The 26,553-nt window shown below is 50.9% G+C and overlaps 6 protein-coding genes and 1 pseudogene across 7 annotated transcripts, besides 1 other annotated feature; 1 reads left to right on the top strand and 6 right to left on the bottom strand.

Moving 5' to 3' along the window:
* Positions 1 to 26,553: part of a sequence feature (contig 1.51 915..1114266(-1)) that runs on past both edges of the window.
* ANIA_03142 (uncharacterized protein) lies at positions 125 to 2,370 on the bottom strand (the record flags this gene model as incomplete). The annotated part of the gene is made up of 2 exons (XM_655654.2): positions 125 to 1,401; positions 1,455 to 2,370. The coding sequence occupies 2 exons, from the start codon at positions 2,368 to 2,370 to the stop codon at positions 422 to 424; spliced, it is 1,896 nt and encodes a 631-aa protein (XP_660746.1). The 3' UTR covers positions 125 to 421.
* On the bottom strand, positions 4,984 to 5,363 carry ANIA_11375 (uncharacterized protein; the record flags this gene model as incomplete). The annotated part of the gene is made up of 2 exons (XM_050612539.1): positions 4,984 to 5,006; positions 5,114 to 5,363. 2 exons carry the CDS (start codon positions 5,361 to 5,363, stop codon positions 4,984 to 4,986), a joined length of 273 nt encoding a protein of 90 aa, XP_050468450.1.
* On the top strand, positions 6,010 to 6,523 carry ANIA_11376 (annotated as a pseudogene). Its single transcript has one exon. A coding segment is annotated over exon 1 (514 nt).
* Positions 6,653 to 9,262, bottom strand: ANIA_03143 (uncharacterized protein; the record flags this gene model as incomplete). The annotated part of the gene is made up of 1 exon (XM_655655.1): positions 6,653 to 9,262. The coding sequence occupies one exon, from the start codon at positions 9,260 to 9,262 to the stop codon at positions 6,653 to 6,655; it is 2,610 nt and encodes an 869-aa protein (XP_660747.1).
* ANIA_03144 (protein vps19) lies at positions 15,278 to 17,849 on the bottom strand (the record flags this gene model as incomplete). Its single annotated transcript, XM_655656.2, has 6 exons — positions 15,278 to 16,162; positions 16,219 to 16,438; positions 16,485 to 16,853; positions 16,901 to 17,412; positions 17,483 to 17,505; positions 17,574 to 17,849. 6 exons carry the CDS (start codon positions 17,847 to 17,849, stop codon positions 15,535 to 15,537), a joined length of 2,028 nt encoding a protein of 675 aa, XP_660748.1. The 3' UTR covers positions 15,278 to 15,534.
* On the bottom strand, positions 18,288 to 20,430 carry ANIA_03145 (uncharacterized protein; the record flags this gene model as incomplete). The annotated part of the gene is made up of 1 exon (XM_655657.2): positions 18,288 to 20,430. The coding sequence occupies one exon, from the start codon at positions 20,428 to 20,430 to the stop codon at positions 18,709 to 18,711; it is 1,722 nt and encodes a 573-aa protein (XP_660749.1). The 3' UTR covers positions 18,288 to 18,708.
* On the bottom strand, positions 22,635 to 26,457 carry ANIA_10367 (ion-transporting P-type ATPase SPF1; the record flags this gene model as incomplete). The annotated part of the gene is made up of 3 exons (XM_050612538.1): positions 22,635 to 23,143; positions 23,202 to 23,338; positions 23,389 to 26,457. The coding sequence occupies 3 exons, from the start codon at positions 26,455 to 26,457 to the stop codon at positions 22,684 to 22,686; spliced, it is 3,666 nt and encodes a 1,221-aa protein (XP_050468449.1). The 3' UTR covers positions 22,635 to 22,683.

Genomic DNA, 26,553 nt, shown 5'->3' with positions numbered 1-26,553 from the left:
CGCGCTGACTCGTCACAAGTTACAACCCTGCAGATGATCGACTGTTGCCGACTCGAGGGACTAAGAATAATACGTTGCAGGAAAAGAACCAATAGAACCCAATATGTAGCTGATTGCTATATCCACAAAATACGTAACAGGCCGTGTCTGCAACAGAGATGAGGTATGGTATATCCCGAAAGCCACTCCGACTCCAGGCACAAACAGAAAAACAAAGAAGCAAAAGAAAAAGTGAAAGGGAACAATGAAGAAAAGAAGAAGAAAAGAAAAAGATATTCATAGCCTTCGTCATCAAACTCAAACTTTTGGTCGTGCTTTGATTCTTGACCGCTGCAGACCTTGAGCCCCGATCCCTGTCCGGTTTCAAACAAGCTGAGACAGCCACATGATCTATCTAACACGCCATCGCCGCCGTTTTTTTTTAAAACGGTATCTGACTGTGTCGCTGGGCGTTCATCAGTTTTCGCCGCACTGCTTCCCCTCCCGCATTTCCGCTCGCCTTGCGCTTTCGGGTCGGCGTGCGCTGGTCTGCATGTCGGGCGTGTCGAAACACACTCGATGCGCGGGACGGCGAGTTGGCCGGCATGAATTCCCGGTGCTGCGGGAGTCGCAGTAGCGCCTGGTAGCGATTGTGATTGCGGCGGAAGGCCGTCACAATTCCCCGATCGAGGTGGTTCAGGAACCGTTCCGCACTGTTGGTCTGGTGCGGGTCGGCCCCACGATTCGGGGTTGGGGTCCCATTCGTGCTGCCCACTGCTGCCGCTGTCATGGGAGACGCCATGGCTTCTTCGTCCGAGTCCTTGTCAAGTTCCTCGTCGGAAGAACCATCGCCAAAGTCAATAAAGTCATCTACGTTCAACTGGGCTTCGGGGTCTTCGTCTTCGTCGTCTTCTTCAAAAGAGCTGTCAATCGCAAAATCGCGAGACGGATAAAATGCTTCTGGGGGACCCATGACCTGGCCACCCGGTGCAATATCGTTACCCAGAGCCGTCATCATTAGGTTAGCACTAGACGCCAACATAGGGCTGAGATCCATATTCGGCGAGATGAGCGCGTCGGTGTCGCTCTCGTCAATCAGATGCATGGTCGTCGCTCGTGGGCTATTATTCGCGGTTCCGCAAACGCTGGTCGCCGCTGACTCAAGCCAGTCATGGCGAGATGAAGCATACGCAGGAATAATCACAAGGTGCTTGCCAGTGCAATCTACTAGGGCAACTGGCTTGTGAGGGTCTGCAACAAAGGTGCCCATGATGGGGCCTCTCCTTCGTCGGGGAGTAGGCTCAGTCTTTTCTTCAACCCCAGCAACCAAGGAAGCAGAGGAGTCGCGGCGGAGGATAGATCGCGGGTGAGTGATGGTAGCTGGAGGGGGAAGGTCTTCATCTGTAGTCTCGCCATCGTCGGCTTGAAGTGGGTTAGCAAAGCAAAGGGCACAAATCGATTGGTGCTGCGCATACTCTCATAGCCACTCGAGGATCCCTCGGAGAAGGCGCCATCGGACTCGACATGGTAAATGTTGGAGTGGCCATAGTCAGAGTCTGCGTAGATCTCATCCGATTGCCGGCGAGACGAACGGCCGCCGACCTCATTGCTGTCGTTCTCAATCATGCGGCGCAGCTGCGGGTCAAGACTGTCCTGTTGGAGGAAATCACTCGGGATTTCGTCTTCGGTGTAAGAATCGCTGTCAGAAGACGAATCCGAGTCTTCTTCGAAATGTACTCGGCGCGGTACGGGGGTTTCTACCGCGGTCTCACTTGCTACGTCAGTTTCACCGAACGCTTCCATCGCACTGTAGAGCTGCTGTTCGTCAAAGAGCGCTCCGGAGAACATCATATCATCATTGAAGACACTAGGACCGGCCCAGTCATGAACGTCAGAGGCACCAGTGTTTGCTGCGCTCGCGATATCATGCTCATCTTCAGATTCCAAGATCATGAGCTCTTCCAGCATTTCAACATCTCGTTCTTCATCATCACCATCACTAATATAATCCACAGCGGCGTAGACATCATCAGAGCTGTCGTCCAAGTCTGGGCCATCGCTGAGTTCGTGTTCGCTGTCGTCGTCGGACACAGCTTTTGTCTTGGTGCGTTTTGTCGATTTCATCCCCGCCTTATGGTTTCTATAAGACGGGGTAAGGAGAATCGGTTGGTCATCTTCGTCGTCCGCATCGTCAGAATCATTGGGATCGTCCTCCTCGTCGCTCAGCCCTTCCATTGACGTGACTGAAGAAAGACTGGAAACGGTCGATGATGAGGCCCTCCGTTTCCGATCTGAGCTGAGGGATACTGATTTGCCGGGCCTCTTGCCGGAGCTAGAAAGGGAACTTGAGGTACCCTTGACGGCCCGCTTGGACGGGATAGTTTTCGGCATCGTTCTGAGAGTTTAGGGCACTGTGATCGGAGTTCGAGTTGTCTGGACACGGTGCGTAGGGGATAGGTGGAGGAGTGTGGAATCAATAAAGTTTGTTACCCGCAATCGGTCAATTGCGTCGACACTTTCCGGACGAGATGAGGAGGGGTAGTAGAAGGATCACAATTGTCTTGGTCGTGATTGATTTCTTCGTGGTAGCGTTAGGAGAAAGGAGCCGTTTTAGATCGTCAGTAGGATATAGGGATGGAAGGATGTGAGGCAGGGTCGGATTCGAAGGAGTAGGGAGGAGATAGAAAAGATTTGAAAGTAATAGCCACAAGAGCACCTTTCCGCCCGTTCTGGACGTCCAAGTGCTTCTTCCGTGAATGTACTGGATGGCAATTCCGACGCTCCTGAAAGTTGCGTCGAAAGAGAGACAGAAATCGTCAAGTCAAATGGGGGATACTCGGAGCTGCTAGGACTGGGGGGCCGGGAGAAGGCTCCCCAGCGAGGAATCTACAGCTCAACGAAAGCCATGGCGGCGTGGAGCTCTTGACGATATCTGTTGTAATACAAAGAGGTATATGGATGAATATCTGAGTGAAGTGACGGGGATTGTTGCTAACGAGCCTGTTGCTGGATAATAGCAGAGAAGAATGAAAAGAAAGGATGAGGGGGTGTTATGATGGGAGGGAGGAAAAGATGGAATGGAGCCCGCAAGCCTGAGATGCTGTACCGTACGGTATTGTCACGCCTCAAAATACCACGCTTCCGGATTCGTCGCGGTGGATTCTCTTGCTTGTGGAAATGGGTCTGTTTCCGCTGGCCGGGTTTTGTAAGGCTTGATTGGACTGTGCATTGTATAAACGAGGTCGACCATTGGTGAAATGCACCTCACCGCCCTTTTCAGTTTTCTCTTACATTACGTTCGGCATGGAGGCTGTATCAATGTTTTTAATGTATCATGATGCAACATAAAGTCTTGCTGGCATTCAGTGGCATTCAATAGGCTGAGTATTAAAGTATATCACTAACGTATGAGTCAAGGATCAAAGAGATGTGCGACAAGTAGTCTCCTACGAGTGAGTCCATGGTCTGTCCGTGCAGCATTTGGAGGACAGTACTTGGGTACAATTGCGGCTGGCTCGATCAACCAACAGCCTGCATACGGCAGTCAAATCAATAATCTATTCATGACTGCCAGCGGGAAAGCTGATTCGCTACATGGCAGCCTAAATATCCGGCCAAGCCAGGCCAGAGTGACTCACTACTGCCAGCGTATCGAGTCATCTACTACCGTTTACCCAATTAGGACGCTGGCCTTAAAGCTGGAGAGTTGACTGACAAGATCTGGAGATGCAGCGACTGCAGTCCGACTTGCCGCGCAATGGCAAACGGCCATGTGAGGGGCAGTCGCTGGACCGTGCTCTACATGCTGATCCTATTGTAATTCTGATATCAGTGGGGGGTTTCTGATGTATCGTCCTGCCGAGAATACTTTACAGCGTATTCTGGCCTGGCAGTTTTGCAGTTTTTGAATGAGCTTGGAACGAAGCATCTTACCACGGTGTCCGCTGTTTAGAATCTTCAGCGGGGGTTGTATACTACGTGGCGGCAACCAACCCGAAAAAGGCAAGAAATCACCAGGCTGAGGAAACAAATTTTTGAGCCTGGTAGTATTGTATTGGGTCTAGCGGTTCTCAGACCAATCTTATCGCCTCACTCGCCCCAAGCCTCCCGCCTCAACCGCCTCGGCTCGCCGATGGTATGGTACTCGCCTTGCATCAAGTCATGTTTCTCGAGTTTTCGGGTTCTTCTCCACTGAGTGAGTGAGTGGCAAGCAAATTGCCGTCCCGTCAGACAGGAAATCCTTTACGATGGTCTTCGTTGTTTGTTGTAAACAGAGTAGTTCAGGGATAGTCCGTCATGCATTGTCTGTGAAATAGGCATATTTTTGGCTCATTCCCGCCAGCGCTTAAAGTACAAATCTCCATGCAAGTACATGCAGCTTCCTGCACGATTCCCAACAGCGTTATTGGCCCAAACAAGCGGTAAAGGAGACAGCTGGCTTGACCTCAGTTCCTACATTTAGCTGCAGATAAATCGTGGAGATGGTCGGCGTCCAAGCGTCTTCTGTCGTGGCTGGTTGGCTAGGGGTTTTCTCCCTTCTGTCTCTACATCACAATGCAGTTATCCTGAAGTCTAAGAACTTATAGTTCAAGTTCTGTTCCGTGAAGGATTCTACATGCAGCGCTGCCGTGGAAGAATTGGCCGTAGTCGTACTCCGCACTCCATAAATGGTATGGTGATACCGTCCGTGCTTGCAAAACAGATATAAGGGCAAAAGGAGTCCTCCGTTAGCTCGCGGGGACTCTGCCAGTTTACGTATGGATAGTTCTCTGCTTTGAGAATTTCGCTCCATCAGCGGTAGAAGACCGTTTAACCACGGGGCGTCGATCGTCTCTGTACCCTTTATACTTGGCCTGCCTGGTGAATGGATCAAAAAATAGAATCGCAAAAAAATTGAACTTGATTGAAGCTGGTGACTCCGATACGGGGAATCGAACCCCGAGCTGCCGCGGACAATGCTTTCAATTTGTGTGAAAACCACTTGAAAGGCGGCGATGTTAGCCGTTACACCATATCGGACTTGATATCTAAACGTTTTATTATTGCACTTATAAGGGGTTGACAAAGATCATGGCTCAAGAAATAGGATTCCCTCACCCAGCGTGGGGCTGTAGCTCACGTGATCCTAACTTACCCTTATACCACTGCAACCTTGGTGTTCTTTGGGAAGCAACGGCCCTCGCCCGGTCCGCGATAGAGTCTAATAAGCTACATTTATTTTGAAACTTTTGAGTGGGATACGGCAATTTGGGGGTAGAGACAGCACCAGCCCCCTGAGAAAAGCCATTGCTGGCTTCTTTACTACCCAACGAGATTAAGTCCAGGATTTTAAGATCGCGGTACATGCATTTCTCAAACACATTAAGGATAAGGGGACCCAGCATATTTTATCAACGGTTTCGCTCAAGTCAGACATATAAGTTGGCGGGTTCATTGGCGATCATGTCTTTATACTGGCGTCCTATGATTTGAAGAAGTCTGATTGATCGGCAAACCGCAAATTTCAGATAGTCCGAAGTGAGAGAATTCAATGGGCCTTTTTTTAGGAAAAGAGGTCACTGAACCCCTTGTTCGAAATGTATGTGAGGAACCAGGCAACGGCTCTACTTGAAGAGACGGAGCAGCGACGAGACGTGCTGTCGGCGAGCTAGTCTTTATAAAGGTTTTCCACTATGAAGTGACTGGCATCTGGCTGGAGCTCTTTGTATCTTCACTTTGGGGGTCCTTTCCAATACTGGCCTGCGATGTCCAGTCGTCCGGTTGTCCGTATGTATGGGTAGAGTGGCTGGCTGTAAGGTAAAAGGTAAGACAAGTGTGAAAGCAAGCATAAAAACCTACTGCCTAGGCTGTGGCCTAACGCAGCATTCAGGCGCCTTCAGGCGTGGTGGCGATTCAGGGACTGGCAATGATGCTCCATAGTCACCATTAGAGCTCTTCGGACTGAATCCGTGTCGCGCTCTCTCCAAGTGCAAACAAGGGACCTTAACGTTTCGTTGCTTGATTTGGATTGGCCACGTTGAGTTGAGCTAGATGGAATGGATGTCGGAAATAGCACACGTATATATCTGTGTGTATGATGGATGGTGTATGTACATGCGCAGCGGTATTATATGGATGTGTATATGAAATGAACTTAGGTACGGTAGATGAAATACATGTACAGTTTTTGGGAATGCTCGAGGTAAGTTGCAAGGCAAACAGAAAAAAAGAGGGAAATAGGAAAAACGGATAGACCCGGCTTTGGTAACCATGCCTAACGCCAATTTCCGAAAGTACGGGGTAACAAGCAGAGAGAAGACAAGTTGAAGAACTGTGATGAGCAACAATAGGAAATTGTGCAAAGGAGAATGAAAGAACAGTCCGGTTTCAGAGCATGACATGGATAAAGATCAGGGCGAGGACGGAAGGTGACCACAAGTACTCCAGGCAATGCGTTCGTAAGGATGCTATTCAGAGGCAGGAAATGGGGCGTGAAGATTTGGAGGAGAGAAGTAGGCGACACGCTTTCCGACGAACCAAGCGAGAGAAAATCCAAACTCGCTAAATAAGATAACAACACAACGGTAGGAACATTGCTTTGCTTCGCTTCTTTCGGATATGAATAATGATGAATTCAGATCAAGATCGGTAGGAGAGAGTCGTGAGATACGATAAATGAAATAGGTTGTTGATGTTAGAAACTAAAAAGCCCGCTGCGCTTCTTCCCAAGCGGATAAACCACCAAAGCAGCAAGAAACAGTCCCACAGTAAACCCAATAGCAACCTGTACCATCCCGTATCCAATGTCGAAGACGACACCCTGGAAAGGATTCTCTTGGTAGCTCTGCTGGCGGTGCTCAGCGGTCATGTTTTTCGCCGCGTCGACGAAGCTCTGCGTGCCGTTACTGGGCACCGAGAACGGCGTCTGCTGCGTGGTAATTTGGCCTGCCGATGCAATTCCCGCTACCAATGACCCACTGGCTGCGAGGCCAGATGGGACAAGCACAAAGATGGCAGGGAGCATGGCTGCTGCTGCTAGGCCGTGCCGAAGACGCGAATAGAGGTTTGCCATGACCCCAACAACGAATGCTCCCAGGGCGGAAGAGACCTGCGTGGAAGAGTAGAAGCGTTTCGCGCCAAAGTAGTTGGTAATGTATCCGGCAAAAGCGATAACGAGCATCACGGGGATCTGCTTCCATTTGGCCTGGTTGACTGTGGCGAGGCAGAAAGTGAAGATGATGACAAAGGGAAAGCGCTGGAGGTACTCGTTCGTGATAGGGCTGGCAGGGCATGTATAGTCTGTTGAGGCGTGGCGGTCTAAAAGGCCGTACACGGCAGTGCCGATTGTGATGCCAAAGCCGAGAAAGAGGGAATAGATGATGGCGTACACCATGCGAACGGAGCCGGCGACGATGCTGCGTGATTGAAGCTCTAGGCTGGCGCAGAGAACGAGGTAGCCGGGGAGAATGAGAGCGATGGAGGATTGGGCGAGGGCTGCAAAGCAGAAGAGATGGCCGCCTTTGTAGGGGATACTGCCAAATGCGCGAGCGAGGAAGGAAGTGAGAACGGCGGCGGATATTTCAAACACGTTGGAGTAGAGGTGGGAGCGAGGGGAGAGGACGAGCTGTAGAATTCCTAGGAGGCACCCAAGGACGAAGGCGATGGGCATATCGATGGGACGAGCACCAAAGGCAAAAGGGCCAACAGATGCGCTGGCGAGGCCGTGGAAGAGAATAAGAAGCCAGATGGGGTATTTGTTGTCCTTCTGCAACAGCTTGCTTAGCCGCTGCATGGCCTCTTCCACCCCGATCACGTCGTGGATCACTTCCTTATAAACGGTGTGTGCATCAGAGAGCTTGCCCAAGTCGACACCCTGGTTCACGCGAACAAGTTTCACTTCTGTAGTGTGGGTAGATGCATCATCAAAGGAGACAATCATACAGCCGGGCAGATATAAGAAGTTGGCATTGATCTCCAGCACGCGGGCCGTCATCTTCATGTACTCCTCAAGTCTATGGGTAGGGGCACCAAACTTCATCAGGGCCTTGCATAGTATGAGCAGATACCTCTGGCGCGCAAGCAGCTCGGCAATGTGAACAGTGATGCGGATTTCATCTTCGAGCTGGGGCTTCCCCATGCGCTTGGACATCCCGGGGATAGCCCCGCTACTGCGGGAGCGTCTGAGCATTGAAAATGGCGAGCTGATGGAATTCTTGGCTGTCGAACCCGACAAGGAGGTGTTGGACTGATTGGCCGACTTCTCATACCACTTCCTGGGCTTCTGAGGAGCACGCCACGAAGGGTCCGGGGAGAGGCCGCGGGCACTCAGGTCACCAGAGCTGCTCTGGCGGGAGTGGCCATAGCGGCCCCGGGGTAGATTCAGGGTCGGCTGCTCGTAAAGCTTCAGGAGCGAGGACAGAATGCCGCCGCGGTAGTGAGTCGGACGCTGGACGTAGGCGTCAGGATCCCTTTCCTCGATAGGGGTGACCGGGCCAGAGCGCAGGCCGCTGGGAGAATTAGCACTGATGCGGTTCAGAAGGTGAAAGTCTCGGCGAGTCATCTGTTCAACAAGCTGGTGAGCTTCAGAGTTGCGGTTGTGAGGGCGTCCATCTACTAGGCCGTAGTAGTCATCGTCCTCGTCCGAAGGGTAGTCGAGCTGTTTTTCAGGGAGCCGGATCATCGGAATGTCATCAGCATCCTCAAATGGCTGTGACGCTTCTGTAGGAGACGAAGCAACAGATGACGGCAGACTCGGCCACGGGCTCTGACTGGGAGACTTCGAGGGACGTCCCAAATGGGATGCCAACTTCTGGGCTCGCTCCTGCGCTGAGTAGGCCGAGTGGATAGCCCTGCCCTTCTCATTGCTGACTTCATCGGTAGCAACGATCCCTGAGGAGCTATCCCTGGAGTAAACAGCGGTACCGGCAGGAAAGGTCGAGCTAGGTTCCCCATTAGGAAAGGGGTGGGGATCAGATGCGGTTCGCTCATACGCCGGAATGCTGGCAGTAGGCAGCGGTCTCTGCGGCAGAGGCGAACCCCTTCGCTGTGACGTGGGGGGCAGGGCCGCCTCGCCGACGGTGAACTTGACCCGGTTCGCGCTCTTTAGAATGCCTGCATTCCGCTGCTTGCCATGAGCTCCGCCGGGGTCGAGAGTCGCGCGCTCTGGTAGGGCCTCATTGGAGCCCTCGGACGGCGATACGCGCGGCCCAGGTGGGGATGGACCTCGGGCATCTGCCTCGGGTACATCTGTAAGGCTGGAACGCTGGGAAGAGGTGGTGGGAAGATCAAAATAGCCGCCTGCCATTATCTTCTGATCTCCCTGCAGTCTGACGCAGTTGGGACCGGTCCACCAACGAGTCTTGTGTCACCTCTTGCCTATCCTCTTCTGTAACCTTTTTCTGTATAAACTTTTTCTGTCTGTATCTTCGTTTTCTTTTCTCGCGCAATACTGTTCCTGCATTGCTATTGTCAGATATATGTGCTATATGTGCTCGCTGCAGGAAAAGAGTGTACACTCACAGCTACAATCCTCAAGACAAAATACGCCCAAGAGCAACACCACGAGCAGCACGAGCACCGGCTCTGCAGCTCAGTCTCCCACTTTCCGCCACCGCGCAGCAATAGTCGGATAGGTGGGTTGGAAGGGGGAAAGGGCCCGCTTCGAGGAATGGAAATACGTCACCGATGCATAGTCAGGGCCCGGCGACAGGCAGCAATAAATAGCGGAATTAATCACAGAATCAGGCACAGAAGCATGTAGAAACAATGTCTATATGTGAAGAGAATAAAGAAAACGAGTAAGAAAAGGGGAAGGGGAAACGTTCGAACACGTTAGTGGAGAGAAGAAATATCAAGCAGGTCGAAGGCCCCTAATATGGAGGACGGGACCGAAAACGGAAGTGCGTCAACAGCGGGTTCGAACGCGACAGAAGTCTCAGAAGTCAAGCAGATGTCAAAGAGAATTGGGGGGATTGGCTGCTTCGATAAACTATAACACAAGGCCGAGTCAATCGTCAGGGAGTCCCTCAGGCAGTTCGTCAGGGAAGAATGGACGCTCTAAGCTCTAACAATCCGGCTAGAGACAGCAGGAGGATCATATGAAGAGGAACAAGAACAAGGTGCGATCCTGTGTAGCATCACAGCTGGTCCTCGATCGAGGGCTATCTGTACTCGTCCCTTTTCTATTGTACCTTCTGGTTTCTGACTGGGTTCTAGAAACTGGATTTCGAACGGTTTGAGGACGCGAGGGGCGATGCGGGAGTTTTCGCACTCGGCGGACGTTTTGCCACGAGCAAAACCAAAGGACAGCAGAGGTGAGAACGTCAGGACCAGGAAGGAACTGGAGAAAAACCAGAGACGGTAGCTCGGAACCAGGAGAGCCTGATGAGCAACGGTATCAGAAGAGGAACGGGACTAACAATGGCCCAAAGGGCCATTGTCTAGGCCTTTCTAGAGCAGAGACCGTCAGAGAAGGCCAGGGAAGGCCAGAGACACAGAGGCCCAGCTAGAGATTTTCCTGGGGATACTGACTGATTGACTGATAGACTGATTGACAGAAAGTGTTGACATGACAGCTGGCTTAGTGACTGTCGACGGGCTCGACTGAGCTCATCCAGAGGAGCTCCCGATGGGTTCCACGGATTGTGGGTGGTGGCACCATTGGAGAAGTGGACAGAGTCTATTCTATTCTGACACAACGCTCGCTTACGAATTGCATACGGTCCCTGGCGATCGAACCCGATAGTTGGTTTTAGCTATCTCAAAGTATGCCATCTTGAGCCCACTAGCAGAGACTCGCTAGGCGGCATCATTGTTGACTTGGATGAAACATGTGACTCGATCGACAGCGAGCTGTCAAAGGACTGGCCAAAGGTGGCCCACAGGAAACGTCTGCTACTATAGGAGTAGAGTATACAAATCACGACAGATAGGTCACCATTATGGAATTACAAGAATTTACAAGAATTACAAGAATTACAAGAATCCACAGGAGTCCACAAGAACTTACATCATGAATGACCCGCATCCTGATCGTCCTGCAAATTCGATATGATGTCAATCGTCTCCTAACAGGAGCCAAAACGCAGTCTCACAGAGTCGCACAGTTCACTCCCTTCTAGTATCCGGGGAATCCTGCACTCTGCTCTTGCATCTGCACTGCGCAGTGCAGCCTAAGTTCATGCTGTCCTCTTGCTCTTGCTCTTGCTTCTACAGTAGCTGCTGCTCCTGCTGCTGTTGCCCAGGGTAGAACAACCGCCTTGGCCTCTCCAGTCCCAACAGCTCGTCGACCCGTCACTGCTCAGGTCTAGATCAAGGTCGAGATCAGGTCGAGAAGGTGTACAACATCATTACACCAACTATCGCCACCACGTCCGCAAGGCCTAGGACTCCATGGGCGCGAGGATGGGCCTCATTCAAACGCTAGGGCCAATCTTCAAATTTAGACCTCAGGCCGGGCACCAGCGTCGGATCATGTTTATCGTCTTGTCCTATGCCCCGCGGAGCTGGGCCCTGCCGACCCGGCGGGTCTCTGCCGCTGCTATAGGCTGGGTGAGCTGGAGGCTGGAGGCTGGATAGGCTGGATTGGCTGGATTGTCGTGGTACGGCGTCAGGACTAGAGTCGGAAGGGTGAAGTGGGTAAGCAGGCTTCTTTCCGTCTTGCTTCGCGATCCTGTGGAGGGGCCGTGAGGGTGGAACTGGCGCGCGCATGGGCGAAATCGTCTGCACCCTGCAATTGCATTTGGCGTCATTTTCGGGAGAGTGACTCGAAGACGGGCCTGGCCTGGGCTTTGGATTTTTGAGTTCCGGAAAATACCGTTGGCCACCTGCGTCTGAGGAGAACCAGTGGCTACTGGAGTCGCTACCTAGGTAGCCACGTAAAGACAAATGACCCGAGCTTATCCTTCCAACTTTCATCATAGATTCCGTTGGGCTGATGGTTTAGTGGGCAGGTTGGCTGAGTTCGGATCATTTTCTTGTCACAGTCTGCGCGGTCATGTACCAGGTATTCTATGACTGCCTATGGCTGTCTATGATTGGGTTCGACCATTATATCTTTGACTCCTGGCCTCCGACAACCTCCGACTCCTAAGGCCACTTGAAGTTGGCGGAAGGAGCACGCCATAGTGATCGACAATTGCCTATGCTGGGTATAGTCTGGCCGACTCATAATCCTCACGGAGGATGGAGCCGAGACGGTTCTGGTGATCATGTGCGTGCCGGTGGTTTACTCGATACTGATACTCGATATGGAATTTGAGGCAGTCGTCCTTGGCCTCTGGACTGTCTGTAGACAGTCTCACGAGTCATACCATAGTTATCTACGAGCAGTGCTATAAAGGGCTCATGATTAACGGCACTGATGCGTTTGCTCATATTTCGTTTCTAGGTGCTTCTCACCATAAGATTCTCACGATGGGAAGGCAATGGCTCCCTCTTTGAGAATGGGATGGTACTGAGTCATAATGGGTAATAGCTTTCCCTAGGGGTATTAATGCAAGAATTCTCACGGGATCATACTTGGTAGGTACTTGATGAAACTTGATAGGACTTGAAAGGACTCGATAGGGGCGCTGTGAAACAGGAGTCCAATAGAGTAATCAAATAAAAGAATCAAATAAGCTATAAAAAGAAAGAGAAAGGGATCCGCAGAAGCTTAGTTGAAGATCCCGCTCTTCCATCTTGGACTCTTACGCGTACGCTGCTACTTACCAAGGTAGCCCCTCCTTGCCTGATATAGCCTCACTTCAGTGTCTATAGGCGGGACGAGGGAGTCTGGGATTTGAGCATCGCCCTGAGCGAGCCGAGCAAGCCGGGCTGGCTGCTGGGTTGAACCCCCTGCCTGCCTCCAGTGCTCTGTACTAGTTCACTTCCAGACATCCAGTGTTCCACTGCCCAGTCCCCACCGACGATCATGATCTACGCGCTCAGAATATGCGATTGTACTCTGTACTCTGCGTCCTGTGAGTCGGCCCGGGCCCACTCTACTGCAGACATCGAGTTCTCCGTGAACGCTCTCTGTGAACGCCCTGGACCGTCCGCAATACCGCAGAGCAGCCGTGCCGGGCGATGAACATCGGTATCCCGAGTGCCCGTATGCACATCTTACTCTGTACGTACAGAGTAGTACGCCGTTGCCATTCACGAGATCTGCATCACATCAGTTCTGATCTTTTCTTGATGCCAACTCACCATGCAACCCACTCGTCCGCCCACTCTCCACCTACTCGTCCACCAATTCGTAGAACTATATTTCGTAGAACTATATTGGGTCATAGGTAGGTATTGGTGACTTTTGGCAGCGCATCACAGAGTAATTGGTAAAAGCTGCTCTGCGTTGTACCGGGTCGTCTGATAAGCAGCTCCAGAGCCTGGGACATAGAGGTTTATGTCTTGTTGCAGCTCCACGACAGGCGGTATGGTGGGTTTGGGGGTAGGCTTGTGTGACTGGCGGTGCTTATGCTAGAGCAAAGGGTGAATCAGCCCTTCTAGCCAACAGAACTTCACAAATACGGTTCTCGAATTTGGCATTTTCTTGATAAGGTCAATGCGCGCACAGGGGTCGGCCGCAGCATCATGAAAACAATCTCGCTGTCGATATGCCTACGGGAATTGAGCCTTTGTGGTCCTCGTTTTTTTTTTTTTTGTTTTGTTTTGTTTTGTTTTGTTTGTTTATTTTTTCAATGGTATAGGTACTCAGGACTTCGTTCAGACATTGTTTTGCCTGTTTCCAATGCTGATGCAAGTTAGACTCAACACCGCTGGTGTATAAGAATATATTTTCGTAGTTATGAGGGTGGTCATGAGTTATGACCGATTGATCCACCTCCACAACGAATCAGAAAGCAAAATGGAATCCGGGACCTAAGCCGGATATTTTCCAACCCAGAGACTCATATTGGGTTCGCCGTGTCTTGCGAAAAGTAAAGTGGCCGGAAATCACCAGAGGTATAAAGGCAGTTGAGTCAATGATGCAATTTGGAAATATATTCTATCTAGTAAACGCTGTGAGCAACACAAGCCGGGCTAGCTCAATCGGCAGAGCGTGAGACTCTTAATCTCAAGGTTGGGGGTTCGACCCCCCCGTTCGGCTTCCCTTTTTGCTCTTTATTCGTTCCTATCTCCTGCATGCACCTCAACCTCAACCCCTTCATTCTTCTTCTTCTTCTTCTTCTATTTTTTTTTTGTTGCCCTCTTCCTCTCCTAGTTTCTCCCACGCTTCTCCCAGTGGGACGTGTTGACCTGGGCAAGGAAGTGAAACGATTGACATCGGGACCTGAAGCCGGATCTGGACGGTTAGTGGTAGCGGAGAGAATGTGTGGGATTCGACCTGGGCGCTGCCTGACCATAAAGGTAAGCTCATCAGTCACGAAAGAGCTCCATTGATGTGGATGGCGTGGCAGTGGCTGAATCATGCGCCTACTTGTTAGGGGGTTTAAGCAGCACCCTATCATGAAGACCGGGCCGGCTTCTTCGTGAGAAGGATGTATTCTCAGATTGATGAACAGGGTGACAGCACCCCTAGAACCCCGGCATTGAGGGTTGGTAGCTTGATTCCCCGAACTCCAGCCTAACGACAAAGCTTGAAAATGTGCATTTTTCATTGCAAGAAATTCATCCACAACGAGAAAATGAGCAGGGGTCGGGTGGGTTTGCGCATTTAGGTCTCCAGGTCTTTGCAACGGTCTTAAATCAGAGCCAGATTGCGAGGTGCTGGTAGATCGGGCCTGCGTATCCTATAATGAAAGCAAGACAATACGAAGTTGAGAGGTACTGCACCCATCCTGAGCCTTGGGCTCATAACCCATATCTCCCGCTAGACGTGCCGTGTTCTATTCTATCCTGTTCGATGGTTGAATCTCCCCGTGAATACGGAGCTTAGCTGTGATGCTGGGCACGATACCAAGGCCGTTGATAGAGAGTTGGCAGACCTAGGTAGATGGCCAGCAAGGTCCTGTAACAACATAGTAAGATCCAGGATGGAGGAGCGAGAGCAGGTGTTCCCAGTTGCAGAATAGGATACTTGTGTCCATTAGTCGCCTGACTCATGTTGGAAAACAGTGTGGTGCTGAACAGGCGGAATATCAGTCGAGGAGTAGTTTCGACGTGAGAATCATCCCAAAGTAAGTGAAGAGAAACGTGCTCTACGTAGATGTTGAAGGGGGAACTGAAGTTGGAGGTTGAGTTGGAGCTGAGCTGTCACTTCCATCCTCACACCTGCATGAATTGGAGTAGACTATGCCTATCACGGAACAAGTGAAAACTGACCCCGGCCCCAAGAGTGAAGAGCCCTCTGATCGACACTGCGGATCGCACTCTATACAGAGAGAAACTTCATGATTCATTCTAGAGTATGAAGCTCGGTAAAGAACCCTCCATGATGACGGACACCGAGCTGCCAACAGCCCCTTACACAAAACGCCCAGCGCTATGCTAGAACCCAAACGCCATGCCACACCGCAACAAGCCAAGAGGACAAAACAAAGTATATAAGCACATAGGGGAGTTAAGCCAACTGCGCATTGTTGGGATCAGGGGAAATGAACGAAGAGAAAAGGATGTGAATATGGAGGGGTGTTATGTGTGGTTGCCCATATAGGCACCTTCAAAGTCCAGACCGTCCAGCAAGCCATTGACGCGATCGATCTCCCTAGAGAGATCCTCAATGTTCATTGCGAGACTGCTGACCTCGTCGAACTTACGTCGTCGATTCGCGTCTGCAATCATCTCGGAAACGAAGAACTTTTGCTCCTCCAGTACGATCAGTCGTTCCCGCAGGGCCTTTTCCTCCGCTTCCAGCGCGGACACAGCGCTACTGGCTTCGCTGGCTATGCTGCTATTGCTAATGCTGGCAGCGACTTTACCGCTCTTGACTGCAGCCAGAGCAGAGTTTTGTCGGCGATGACCTTCCACTGATGCGCCGCCCGGACTATCAGGAGAGCTTGAGGAACTTGGCTGACTGCCGTCCGGGGTGGCGTGTTTCAAGATTTTAGGCAAGGTCTTTAAGGGCAGCATGTGAAGATGGAGGAAGTTGGTAGCTTGTTGGTAAATAGCTTTCTGAAGACGCTGCTGAGTGGTAGAATTCGTCGGTAGGTCGCGGATCCGCCTAGCAGCTGTATCATACTGTGTGAAAGAATCGGTCAATCGTTTGCGGACTTTTGACGCTTCCGCTAATTGAGCGGCTGAGGGCGGACGCCTGGGGTTTCTGAGAATGGTCAATATCGTACGAATGGCCCAGTTCCCAAGCACCAAAGAACGTACTGTAAAGTGGTGAGGAGTTTCTGAAATTTAGGCATAAGCAGTCGAATCCCTCTTTCGAATTGTCGAAGATTCTCATATGCCCTAACGTCCGCAGGTTTTCGCGCAACGTCAGCCTCGAAATCACTTCTGTCAAATAGCGTTGACTTGCACTCTTTGCAGAGCCTGATGTCGATGTTCAGGGAACCAACGTTGACTGATTTTTCTAAATAGGCTTTCGACACTAAATGAAGTTAGCATAATATTGCTTGAATGCTGGCAGCACGTACATGGTGTTACGCTTAGCGGAACTTCAACAGAACATCCCGTCAAGACATCACCGCAAACGACTCGCCCGCAAGTGCGGCAGTGATGCCTTCGAAAGGTATAACTAGAGAAATCCTGTTGGCAGAATGGACACCTTGTCACGCTAGTATCATCCTGCCAGCTAACAACCGTCTGCTCGAGAGCCTTGCGCTCATCATGCTGGAATGGAATAGGCCAGAGCTTATTCGACTGAAGCTGCTCTGGTGAAAGGCTAGCTAATAGCTGCGTGAGCCTCGTCAGACGCTTCTCTAACCGAGATACTTCCAGCAAAGACTTGTCCACAATAGGCTTCCTTATGGCTTTGAACTCGTCCATGCGATCTCTGACCAGACCTACTGCGTATTAGAATCCGCCATCCAACCAAGCTGGAGGTACCTACCGTTATGATCATTATACCCCTCCCGCGATTTATAGCAAGTCTCGCAGACTCTATACCACAAACCCCGCACTGGCTCATGTTGCGCAGATCTAGAAAGCTTCATTTGATACATCGTATGCTCCTCGCAAAATAGCTTTCCGCATTTCCGGCAGTTCACACAGCCATTTGTAGCGTTAAGCCGCTGCCCACACGACGGCTCGAGACAAGTATCGTAGAATCCACGAGGTTGCCAATGCTCCTTCGTTATGATCTCCTCCGGGTCGGGTGGCCTGGGTTGCGCTTCATGCAGGAAGCTCTGAGATTGGTGATTCTGCGAAAGACCGGATGGCCGACTTGCGCCTGTCAGAGCTTGGTGGTTCTCATTCGATTCGAATACGTCCAGCCCCTTGAGCTTCTGGTTCAACACAGCCAACGGCTGAAAGCGCTTCGCCTTCTCCATCTGCGTCTTGAACCAATCCTTAACTTCATCTTGTCGGTCGTCCTCTAGGTTATGATGAACGTCGTCGAGGTGTCTGCAGAAGGGAAGTTTGTTAGTCGAAGCACGAAAACCAGGTTGCAGGGGTATGCAGGCTCCGTCAATACCTGTTTAGCTGCAGCAATGTGACCTGAAATTCATTAGCAACTCAGTCATCTCTCACACACAAGAAGCCGTATTCGGCGAGCACAAACTTACCATCTCTTCGCTGCAAATCGGGCAGGATAGCTGAGCCCCGGTCGCAGCCGGAGCCGCAGGTAACGGGGCGCTCCCATTATCCAGTGAGATGCGGGAAGTCAAGTCCTGGGTCTCGGATGAAAGCTGCGACGCTGAAGCCTGGGAATTGAGGGATAGGGTACTGGCGGAGGGTGACAGGATGTTATTCGGTCGTATTTGGGGGGATGATAATGTTGCTGTAGTACGAGTGTTCGCGGAGCCCAAGATACGACCTCCGCCCAGCGTCCTCCGGGACATAGTGAATTCGGTTATGGGAGCATGGGAAGGGAAAACCGCGGGAGGCGGGAGTGTGCCCGATATATTGCGCTTCCAAGGAGCTAGGAGACGAGTAAAAGATGGACTGAAGCAGGCTCCAGCTCCGAGTTAAGAGAAGGAGCGCCTGCTAATCGGTCATGGTGATCCGCCCATTGAGGGGGCGGAGCTTCGATAGGAGATTGACGCCTTACCGCCTAAGGCAGTGAATTTTAGGCCAGCGCTCAAGGCACCAGAGATACTGCTTAGTGTTGTCCGCTACAGTGGTCTACGTTGACAAATTATGATATAGTCATGCATCTTGAGCCAGAGAACTTAGATACTGCCTCTCTATCGCCGCCTTGAGCTTAGCATCACCTGACGTCCTGCGAAAAGTCAACCAGGGCTGAAGATACCTCAAACTAGGGTACGTATGATCTAAGACAGGAGATAAAACGATATATTTGGATTGGTACTGAATCCTATTTTATACCAACCGGGAAAAAAACAATGTATGAAATGGAGAAGACACTCCAATCCATCCAGTGGGTGTGGACAATCATACCAAGGAGAAGAAAGTCTGGAATTTGTCGAATTTCGAGTCTTCAATTCCAAACACAGTTTGTAATGAGAACAGAAAGGAGAGCAAGAGCCCTCGGAATTGCATCACCATACCAAGACAAACCAAATCTGTTTATATTGATTTGAGTGGGCAAGAAAGCAACTTTGCGTGTTGCTTTGCGTAAAGAAAAGAAAGTAGAAAATCTCAAAAGCTAGACATGAAGGAAAACAGAAAATGACAATCATCCCAATAACAGTAATGGGTCCGTTACGTTTCGGTCATATTATGTATACGAGGTTCGCATCACACAATCGGAGTCTTGCGCTTTTCGGCGCTCGACAGCACAAGCATAGGAGTCTTGCGCCTATCCGTACCCTGGGCTACCGTCTTCTGACCAGCGACGACAGCAGCAATGGATGGCGATCCATTCTCGGGTGAAGGGTGTTCTGCGAACTTGCCTGCAAAATACCCGTCTTTCTCGTTGAGGGAGTTTGTGCTAAACGGACTGTCCGGCGACTTGCGCTCCCGGGAGGATTTCTCCTTCCTCTCAGAGCCAATGGCACCGTTGGCAACAGCGCGCAGACTGCCTAGACTGGGTTTGCTCGAAAGGCTAGCACTGCGAACCGTGGCATCGTCATTATCGGAGAAGGTGAATTCTTTCTCGCTTGCAGGAGTGTTGGTGCCCCCGCTGCTGTGTCCTAGGCTTCGAGAATCTCCGCGGCGCTCGATACCTGCACGCACCAAGTTATGGACGGCACGGCGACGCTGACGGGTGGCAAAATTTTTGCTTCCTTCGTGCCTTGAGGTTGGTTTAGCAACTAGTTCCTCAAGCGACGGCGGGCCACGAGGTTGACGGACGGGGTGCTCCCCAGCACGACCCTGACCTGGACCAAAGGTTCCAGTGGCAGGAGTCAGGATCGGGGCAGTCCTGGGACCGGTGATATGAGCGGCGCTGTTAGCTTTGTTGGTGTCAATGCCGGTCCTGGGTCCTGGCCCAAAAGATGTGTTCTTCTTGTGAGCCCTGCGGAAAGCATTGGCAGATGGCGGAGGAAGGGGCGCAATGCCATCTTCAGAAGTTGGGGCGCCGCTGGAAGACACCTCTTCAGACACGGTCACGGGCGATTTGATCGATTCAAGAGGTGGCGAAACCTCGGCCCTGAAAGATGGAACGTGCAGTGGGGGGGAGGGGACCTCCTCCTCGGACTGATAAGGCGGAGAGAGATCTTGCTGCGTGTTGTTGTCATAAATATAATTAATCTGACCAGTCAACGGGTTGTAGACGGAGAACAGCCCTGGCTGACCAGCAACAGGCTGAACCACTGGCTGCACACCCTGCTGAAGCTGCTGCTGATAGAAACCCATACTGGGTACGGACATCTGGGAGTAGTCCTGCTGCTGTTGAGCAAGACTCGCACCCAGGCTCAAACCCTGGAACTGTTGGGCAGCAGCGGTGACACTGAGCAGTTGCTGTTGCAAACGCTGTTGCTGGGCAGCAAGGAAGAGGTTGGTAGACATCAGTTCCGCATACAGATTGTCGTCCATGGGGACGTCAGTAGGAAAATCAATAGCCGGAGGTGCGAGGACCTGCTCCGGCAAGGTATACATAGGATGACCCGCGTTGGTGTCGAGTCCTTGGTTCATCATCAATGAGTGTCGTGGGAATCCAGTTCCCGTCGCAGTTTGGGGGACGTTGCGTTCGGCAGTGCGATTGAGGAAATGGCCATACCGGTCTCCTTCTAGACCGAGGTGCTGCCGGCGCTGGTTGTTAGAGGGGACGGTAGCTGACTTGGGCGCAGTTCTCAAACCCGCCAAAAGATGGGAGCGACTGGTCCGTGGGGTAGCAACCGTCGCAGAAGCCTGCGACTCATCAATGGTCGAGATATGTGGCGGGGGCACATTCAAGCGCTTGACATTGGGAGCCTTCCTCCGGGATCCGAAGCCGGATCCAGGAGCACCGAGCGACGGGCCATTATTGAAAGATGAGTTGTAAGTCATCTGAGCAAGACCGCCAGCGTCCATACTCATGCTTTTTGTTTTGAAACAGAACCTTGTATGTGCAATAGACTGATATAAATAGTCGTGGTATCTCAATATGTAACGCGACGTAGCGTGGCCGATAATTGGGCAAGATTGGCCAATTATGAGATTAAGTCTTTTTGGACACGAGCACGTATCAACCGAAATTTATCGACACGATAAGGAATATGCAACGAATGAAGACGGTAGGGGTCTGTGTGGGCTTCTATAAGATTAGCAGAACCCTCGCATACAGAGAAAATGCTCAGCCTACTCGCAAAAAGGAGTGAATCCCCGGGAAAAGCTGACAGACAGGTGTATGATTAGCGTGATGTATGCGTCTAGGTGCAGTTGGTGCGATGCAGCTGGACTGGAGGTAGATAGTGAAGGATAGACGGCGGTACGCAGACTGAGCGGTGATTGAAAGCGGCGGTCGGGGTCAGCAATTAAACCTGAACTGTAGTAAAATAAGTTTCCAAGAGATGCTCCGCAACCTCGGAATGGGTGGAAATAATTCTTCTGAATTGAAAGCTCGAGAGCTTATTCCTCGAGTCAAAAGAAGCAGTCGGGCGAAATGGCGAGAAGAGCCGCTTCAGTTATCCTGTAAGGGGCGGCGGGATTGACGTCGTTCTCTTTAACTTTGATGTAATCTTTTTTTTTTCGTGCTTATGCCGTCTTTCCACGAGCCTAAGGCAATGTAGAGTTTCGGGTGAAGAAGCGTGGGAGACTCAGAACCTAGTATCCGGTATCGTATGGGTTTGGGTCTCGGCGCCTTGGTCGCTTTTTTCCACACGTTGATCACTCTTTCCGAGCCTTTGCTTCTGATTCCTGCAATTCCAGGCGAAATCCCAAAGTCTTCTTGATTTCTTCTCAGGATTAGAATCCTTCAAGACAAGAGACGAGAGCTTCCGCGGTTGGCGTGCAATGAAAACGGCGCTGGCAGGGCTGGTGATGGAGAAGAGAGTGGAAATGTTATAGATTATTAAGCGAAAAAAAAAAGGGTAAGAAAAAGAAAGCAAAGGGGAATTAGAACAAGGTCGATTGAGGGGATAGAAAAGAAAGGGAGTCCGAGTAGAGAGAAAGAGTAGGAAGAGGAGGAGGAGATGAGGATGGAAAGAGAGAAGGAGAAGAGGACGAGGAAGCGATGAGAGCGAAAGGCGGACTGAACGACACAGAGCCAGCCGAGATTGATAGTCACGCTAATCACAATGGAGCTGCTATTTATGCGAACATGGCCCGACTTCAGACTACGGAAACTGACAACTATTCACAAGCTTGGAGAATTATATCACATCTACTCGATGATTTACATCGCCCAAACACATAATAGCATCCATCTCCTTTCTTCTTCAGCTCCTGTGTTCCTGTGCCTAACCAGGCTCGACACCTCAGGGTTCAGGCTGTGTGCTGAACTCCTGAGCCATGACTAATCCTATAGCGGCTAGGCCAGCCACTGTCAGCACATTTTCTGTACTGATTGGTCATCCGGTAATGGTTTGAGTGCCTGAAAACACAGGATCTGCAAATCAGATGGCCCGTGACCTCCCAGGCTGCCGACCTCCGGAGTGCGCAGGGGTCTGTACTCGATAACTCTGGCCAAATAATAAATTATTTAGTGTCTCCAGACTCACCGATGCTATCCCTCTGGAATACAAATGAGTTTCATTCCAAAACCAACTGACGCTGCTGGAGCCATACCCACCGTTAATATCACCTGCAGCAGTACAAGAAACAGCCGCTCTCCTCCACCAATCCAACCCCGGACTCGTCCTGTCTCAGGTTTAGCAGTGGGAAGCACCTCCCCAACCCGCCAAACAATTGGCCCACACTCGCAGAACCCCGGCTTAGCGTCCTACAACGTGGCTTCCTTCATCGCCAGTTAGATTTGATTTCTCTTGCGAGATTCGCTCAGGAACCGCCGTCCTGGCCAGTGTCAGTTTCTCTGCAAGTTTCTGCGCAAGTGGGCGGGAGCTTTCGTCAGTCGCTGGGAAATGGCGAATGGCAAGCTTGTCTGTTGACCACTGGCTGTCGATTCGCTTGTCCTGCTTCATGATTTGTGCTGTGTTTTGAGGTCAGAGTGTAAAGCAGCAGCAGCGCAGCAAAAGTGGATGCGGGATCCATGAACTCTATAAAAATTGATCACCATTCGTATATATCTAAAATCGACGGCCAATTATAATATCCAAACTCGTACAAGAGCAAATTCCAAATTAAAATATCTAATCTCTACCCCTATTCCGAAGCAAACTCTCGAGAAGAATACTAAGCAACCCTTGGCTGCCCGTTTGTCGAGGCCTTTTCTAGAGCCTCCTTGTTCTTGCGTTCAGCTTCTCGCTGGAGCTGGTCTGGGCGGCGCACAGCGATATCCTTGGGGCGGAAGTCGCTGAAGAGTCTTTTGAGCACGTTCTCAATCACCCAACAACCAGCATAGTCAAGAGCCATCAAGACTGTCAAAGTGACCTTGAACTCGTTGCTGAAGGGGACGAGACGGAGTTTCTCATTTAGCTCCGGAACAAATTCAGTTGCGCAAGAGAATGCAACACCGGATGCGGCAACCAATCCCCAGTACATGGCTTTGTTCTCGCGAATGGATTCTCTGAACGGACGACCCTGATAGTTGATGGAGAATGTGGAAATTTGCTGGATGAGCTGAAGAAGGTAGATAGCACTGTTGAGGAGTGATGGTTCAAACTCGCCCTCCAGGTCGACATCAGTGTCCCGTCTGCAATTTTTTAGTCAGCCTGCGCGCTGGCGCACTACATCAGGAAACATGGACATACGGTTCAATGCTGTACACATAGTTGGACAGGTAGATCAAAGTCGCGATATGGATAGCAAATTGTCCAAGAACAGAGCCAATGATGTAGACGTTGAAAATGTTTGGCTGTGGGCGTTCCTTGGACAGACCCTCAACAGACTGCAAAATTCATTAGAATAACCCACAAAGGATAGCTAGGAGAATATTACCTTGGCACGGGAAATTGAGAGGAAGCAGACACTCATCAGCATACCACTGATAGTGACTTGACCGTCACCGAACTTAATACCATCAAGATAGATAACACTTAGACTGTAGGCGCTGATCAGACAGTTCAAAGCCAGAATCTTATACATTTGAATTGTCGCAACGAGGGTGCAGCGGCCTTGGCGAAGGATATTGGGGATGGCAATGACATTCGCCAGTTTACTGGTAAATGGAGCAGCAACGGAGGCGTCTCCGAGTTTGATAGTGGGAGGCTCATTGTCGTCGAGCTCCTGCTCCATCATGGTCGAGGTAAGCTTGTCGGCGAATCCGGCAGCTGCCTGTTGAGCTTGCTGCTGGCGTTGTTGTTGAGGGGTCAAATTGGATTGTTGTAGCGCTTGTGCACCGGGCGATGTAATCGTGGGGATAGCTTCAGGCTGGTTCGCAGCATCTTTGGCGCCACGCTTGGCTGCCTCTCTCTCCATAGCTTTTTGGTAGTGAGGATTGCCGGGGCCGGGTGGGTAGAGATGAGCAATCTGTGCAGGGACTGGTGGCGGAGGTTGGTTGAATCGTTGCATCATATTCACCTGTTTCTCATAAATCTCCTTCATCTTGGTCGTGCGATAATGTTCAGCAATCCTGGTCAGATCCTCCGGTGAGCCGTTCAATAGGGCGACACCGACGTGAGCTTGCTTAAGGGCACCAACATCGTTGGTGCCATCGCCGCACATCAAGGTTGTGTATCCGGCATCCTTGAGTCCAAGGAGGATATCCTCCTTCTGCTTCGGGGAGACACGAGCGTAAACCCAGGTATGGCGCAAAAGATCTGGCAGAGCCTTCTGATCCTTGAACTTCGCAAGAGCGTGACCAGTAATACAAATGTCCTTAGTTTTTAGAATCTCTTTATCCAAGGGCTTCGTAGGATCGACATCAATGTTGATCTTGTCATCAATGCTTCGCCAAACCACTTTAGTGCCCGAAGTGTCATGTTCAGGAGCGTCAAGAATAAGAACTTCACGGTCCACAATTTCGACCTGCCGGGCAACGTGAACGGCAGTGAGGGGATTGTCTCCAGTAATCATGACAACTCGGTGGCTGCTCTCGTTGAGCATGCGCACTGCCTTTATAGCGTCGTCCTTCAAGGGGCATTGCAGAACGAGGAAACCGGCGAAAATGAGCTCGGACTCAATCTCTTCCCTAGTGTAGTTGTTGATCCGTCCTTGGGAAAGTTCAGCCTCGGAAGAAAGGTATTTATAGGCAAGGGCAAGCACACGGGCACCGTTACGAGTGAAGTACTTGAAAGTCTCCTCGTAGTTCGGTGGAGTGTTGACAAGCATAGTCTCAATTGTCTCTGGTGCACCCTTGACTCCAACGAACGTAGACTTAACCTTCTTGGATGTCTTACGGTCTTGAATGACAACCGTTGCGATTGTGCTCTGTCGCTTTAACGCAGAAGAGAACTGGAAACGTCTCTTAACCTGAACTGACTCAGGAGAGCGAGCAGCACCCGTCGCCAATCCACTTTTGCTTGTGAGTACATCATTCTTGCCCAAAGTCCAGCCAAGCCATTGAAGGGTTGCCTTTTCCATCGGGTCGCCGACTACTTCGCCTTCATCCAGTTTGACCAGAGCATGAGCGCTGGCAAGAACAAGTGTAGTATCAACTGGAATACTGCTGCCCTTGCTGAGTTCTGTATGTGCACCATCCTTTTCGACCTTTGCGCCAGGCTGTCCGAGAGCCAGACCTGCAACGCCATCGACGACTAAGTCTTCGCCCGTCAGAGTCCCGGTCTTATCAAAACATGCGACATCAACGCGGCCCGCAAACGGAATCCGGAAAGGTTCGGTGCAGAAGATGGCGAACTTGCTCAGCGCAGCCAAACTGGTGTTGACGGCGAGACTCAGCTCCATGGGAAGTTCAGGGGGGACAACGCTTGTGATGATAAGAACACAGTCCAGAAGCAGTTTCGATCGCTTGCGGTCCTTGGAAACACCTTCTTGCCAGACATACCAAGAAGCAGCAAGGGCGAAAATAAGCAGGAAAAGAATGAAAAGTAAAGCTTCTGCGTTGTTTGCAGAGACACGCTCCGTAGAGTAAATCATAGTACGAACAAGGCTACCTTGGCTAGTTTCGAAGCCGGTCTTCACGACAACACCAACAGCTCCATTGTCAGGAGGAGCACCGACCTTCGAAGTTTTCTGCTGCGATTCATCGCCGTTTGTGGTATTCGGATGAGTGATCTGCAGAACCTTGGTACCACCGTGAACGAACGCATTTTTATCCAGTCCGTCGGGCTCAATCAGATCATCGCCAGGCCTAAGCTGAACCGATTCTTTAAGAAGTGGTGTACTTTCTCCAGAGAGCATGGCTTCGTTCACAATGACACTGCCCTCAATGAGAAGAATATCGCAGGCAACACCCCCGTCTTCCTTGGTACGGTTAACCGACATCAAGTCACCAGGGAGCAATTTGTCACTGGTGATTTCCTGCCACTTGCGCTCACGATAGACCCAAACGTCATAAGGTTTAATGTTCATGCCGCGGAACTCGTTCAGAGTTCTCTGTCGCTGCCAGACAACTGTGCTCTCAAACATGACAAGCATGAAGAGGGTAAAAAGGGAGTAGTACCAGTACTCATCCAACATCCACAATCCAACACAGAAAATCTGGAAAACGAAGAAGGGCGCTACTGCATGCTCTTGCCACAATTCAATAAACCCAGGTACGGGGATATCAAACGTATTATCTCCATAATGATGCTGTACGCGTTCGATTTCAGCCTTCGTTGTCAATCCTTCACAGTCCTGGAAAGTCTTGAGAGCGGGCTTAGGTTCCGCATCCAGAACGTACGACAAAGGTGCAAAGCATTTACGTTCAGGATAGAAGATGAAGCGCCGTTTCTGAAACAGGAATGAGATTGTAGTAACTCCTCCGAGCGTATCCCGCTGCAAGCGACAGATCTCGGCGGAGCCGGAGTTGGCTTCCGGTATGACCTTGATAAGCTGGGCAGAATCAGGGGACCGAGCCTTGGTTGTCGTAAACAGCGTTCGGATGTTGATATTCCATTTTGTCATCAACCAAAGAAGCGACTGAAGCGTGATGATTGTTCCAGAATACACAAAAGTCCATTCCTGTCCTTGGATATACGTGTCGTAACGTTCGGGCGAGAG

Source organism: Aspergillus nidulans, chromosome VI (genome assembly GCF_000011425.1).
Source record: "Aspergillus nidulans FGSC A4 chromosome VI".
Lineage (NCBI taxonomy): Eukaryota > Fungi > Ascomycota > Eurotiomycetes > Eurotiales > Aspergillaceae > Aspergillus > Aspergillus nidulans.
The sequence above is the reverse complement of the archived record's forward strand: the minus strand, read 5'-3'. Positions and strand labels throughout refer to the sequence as shown.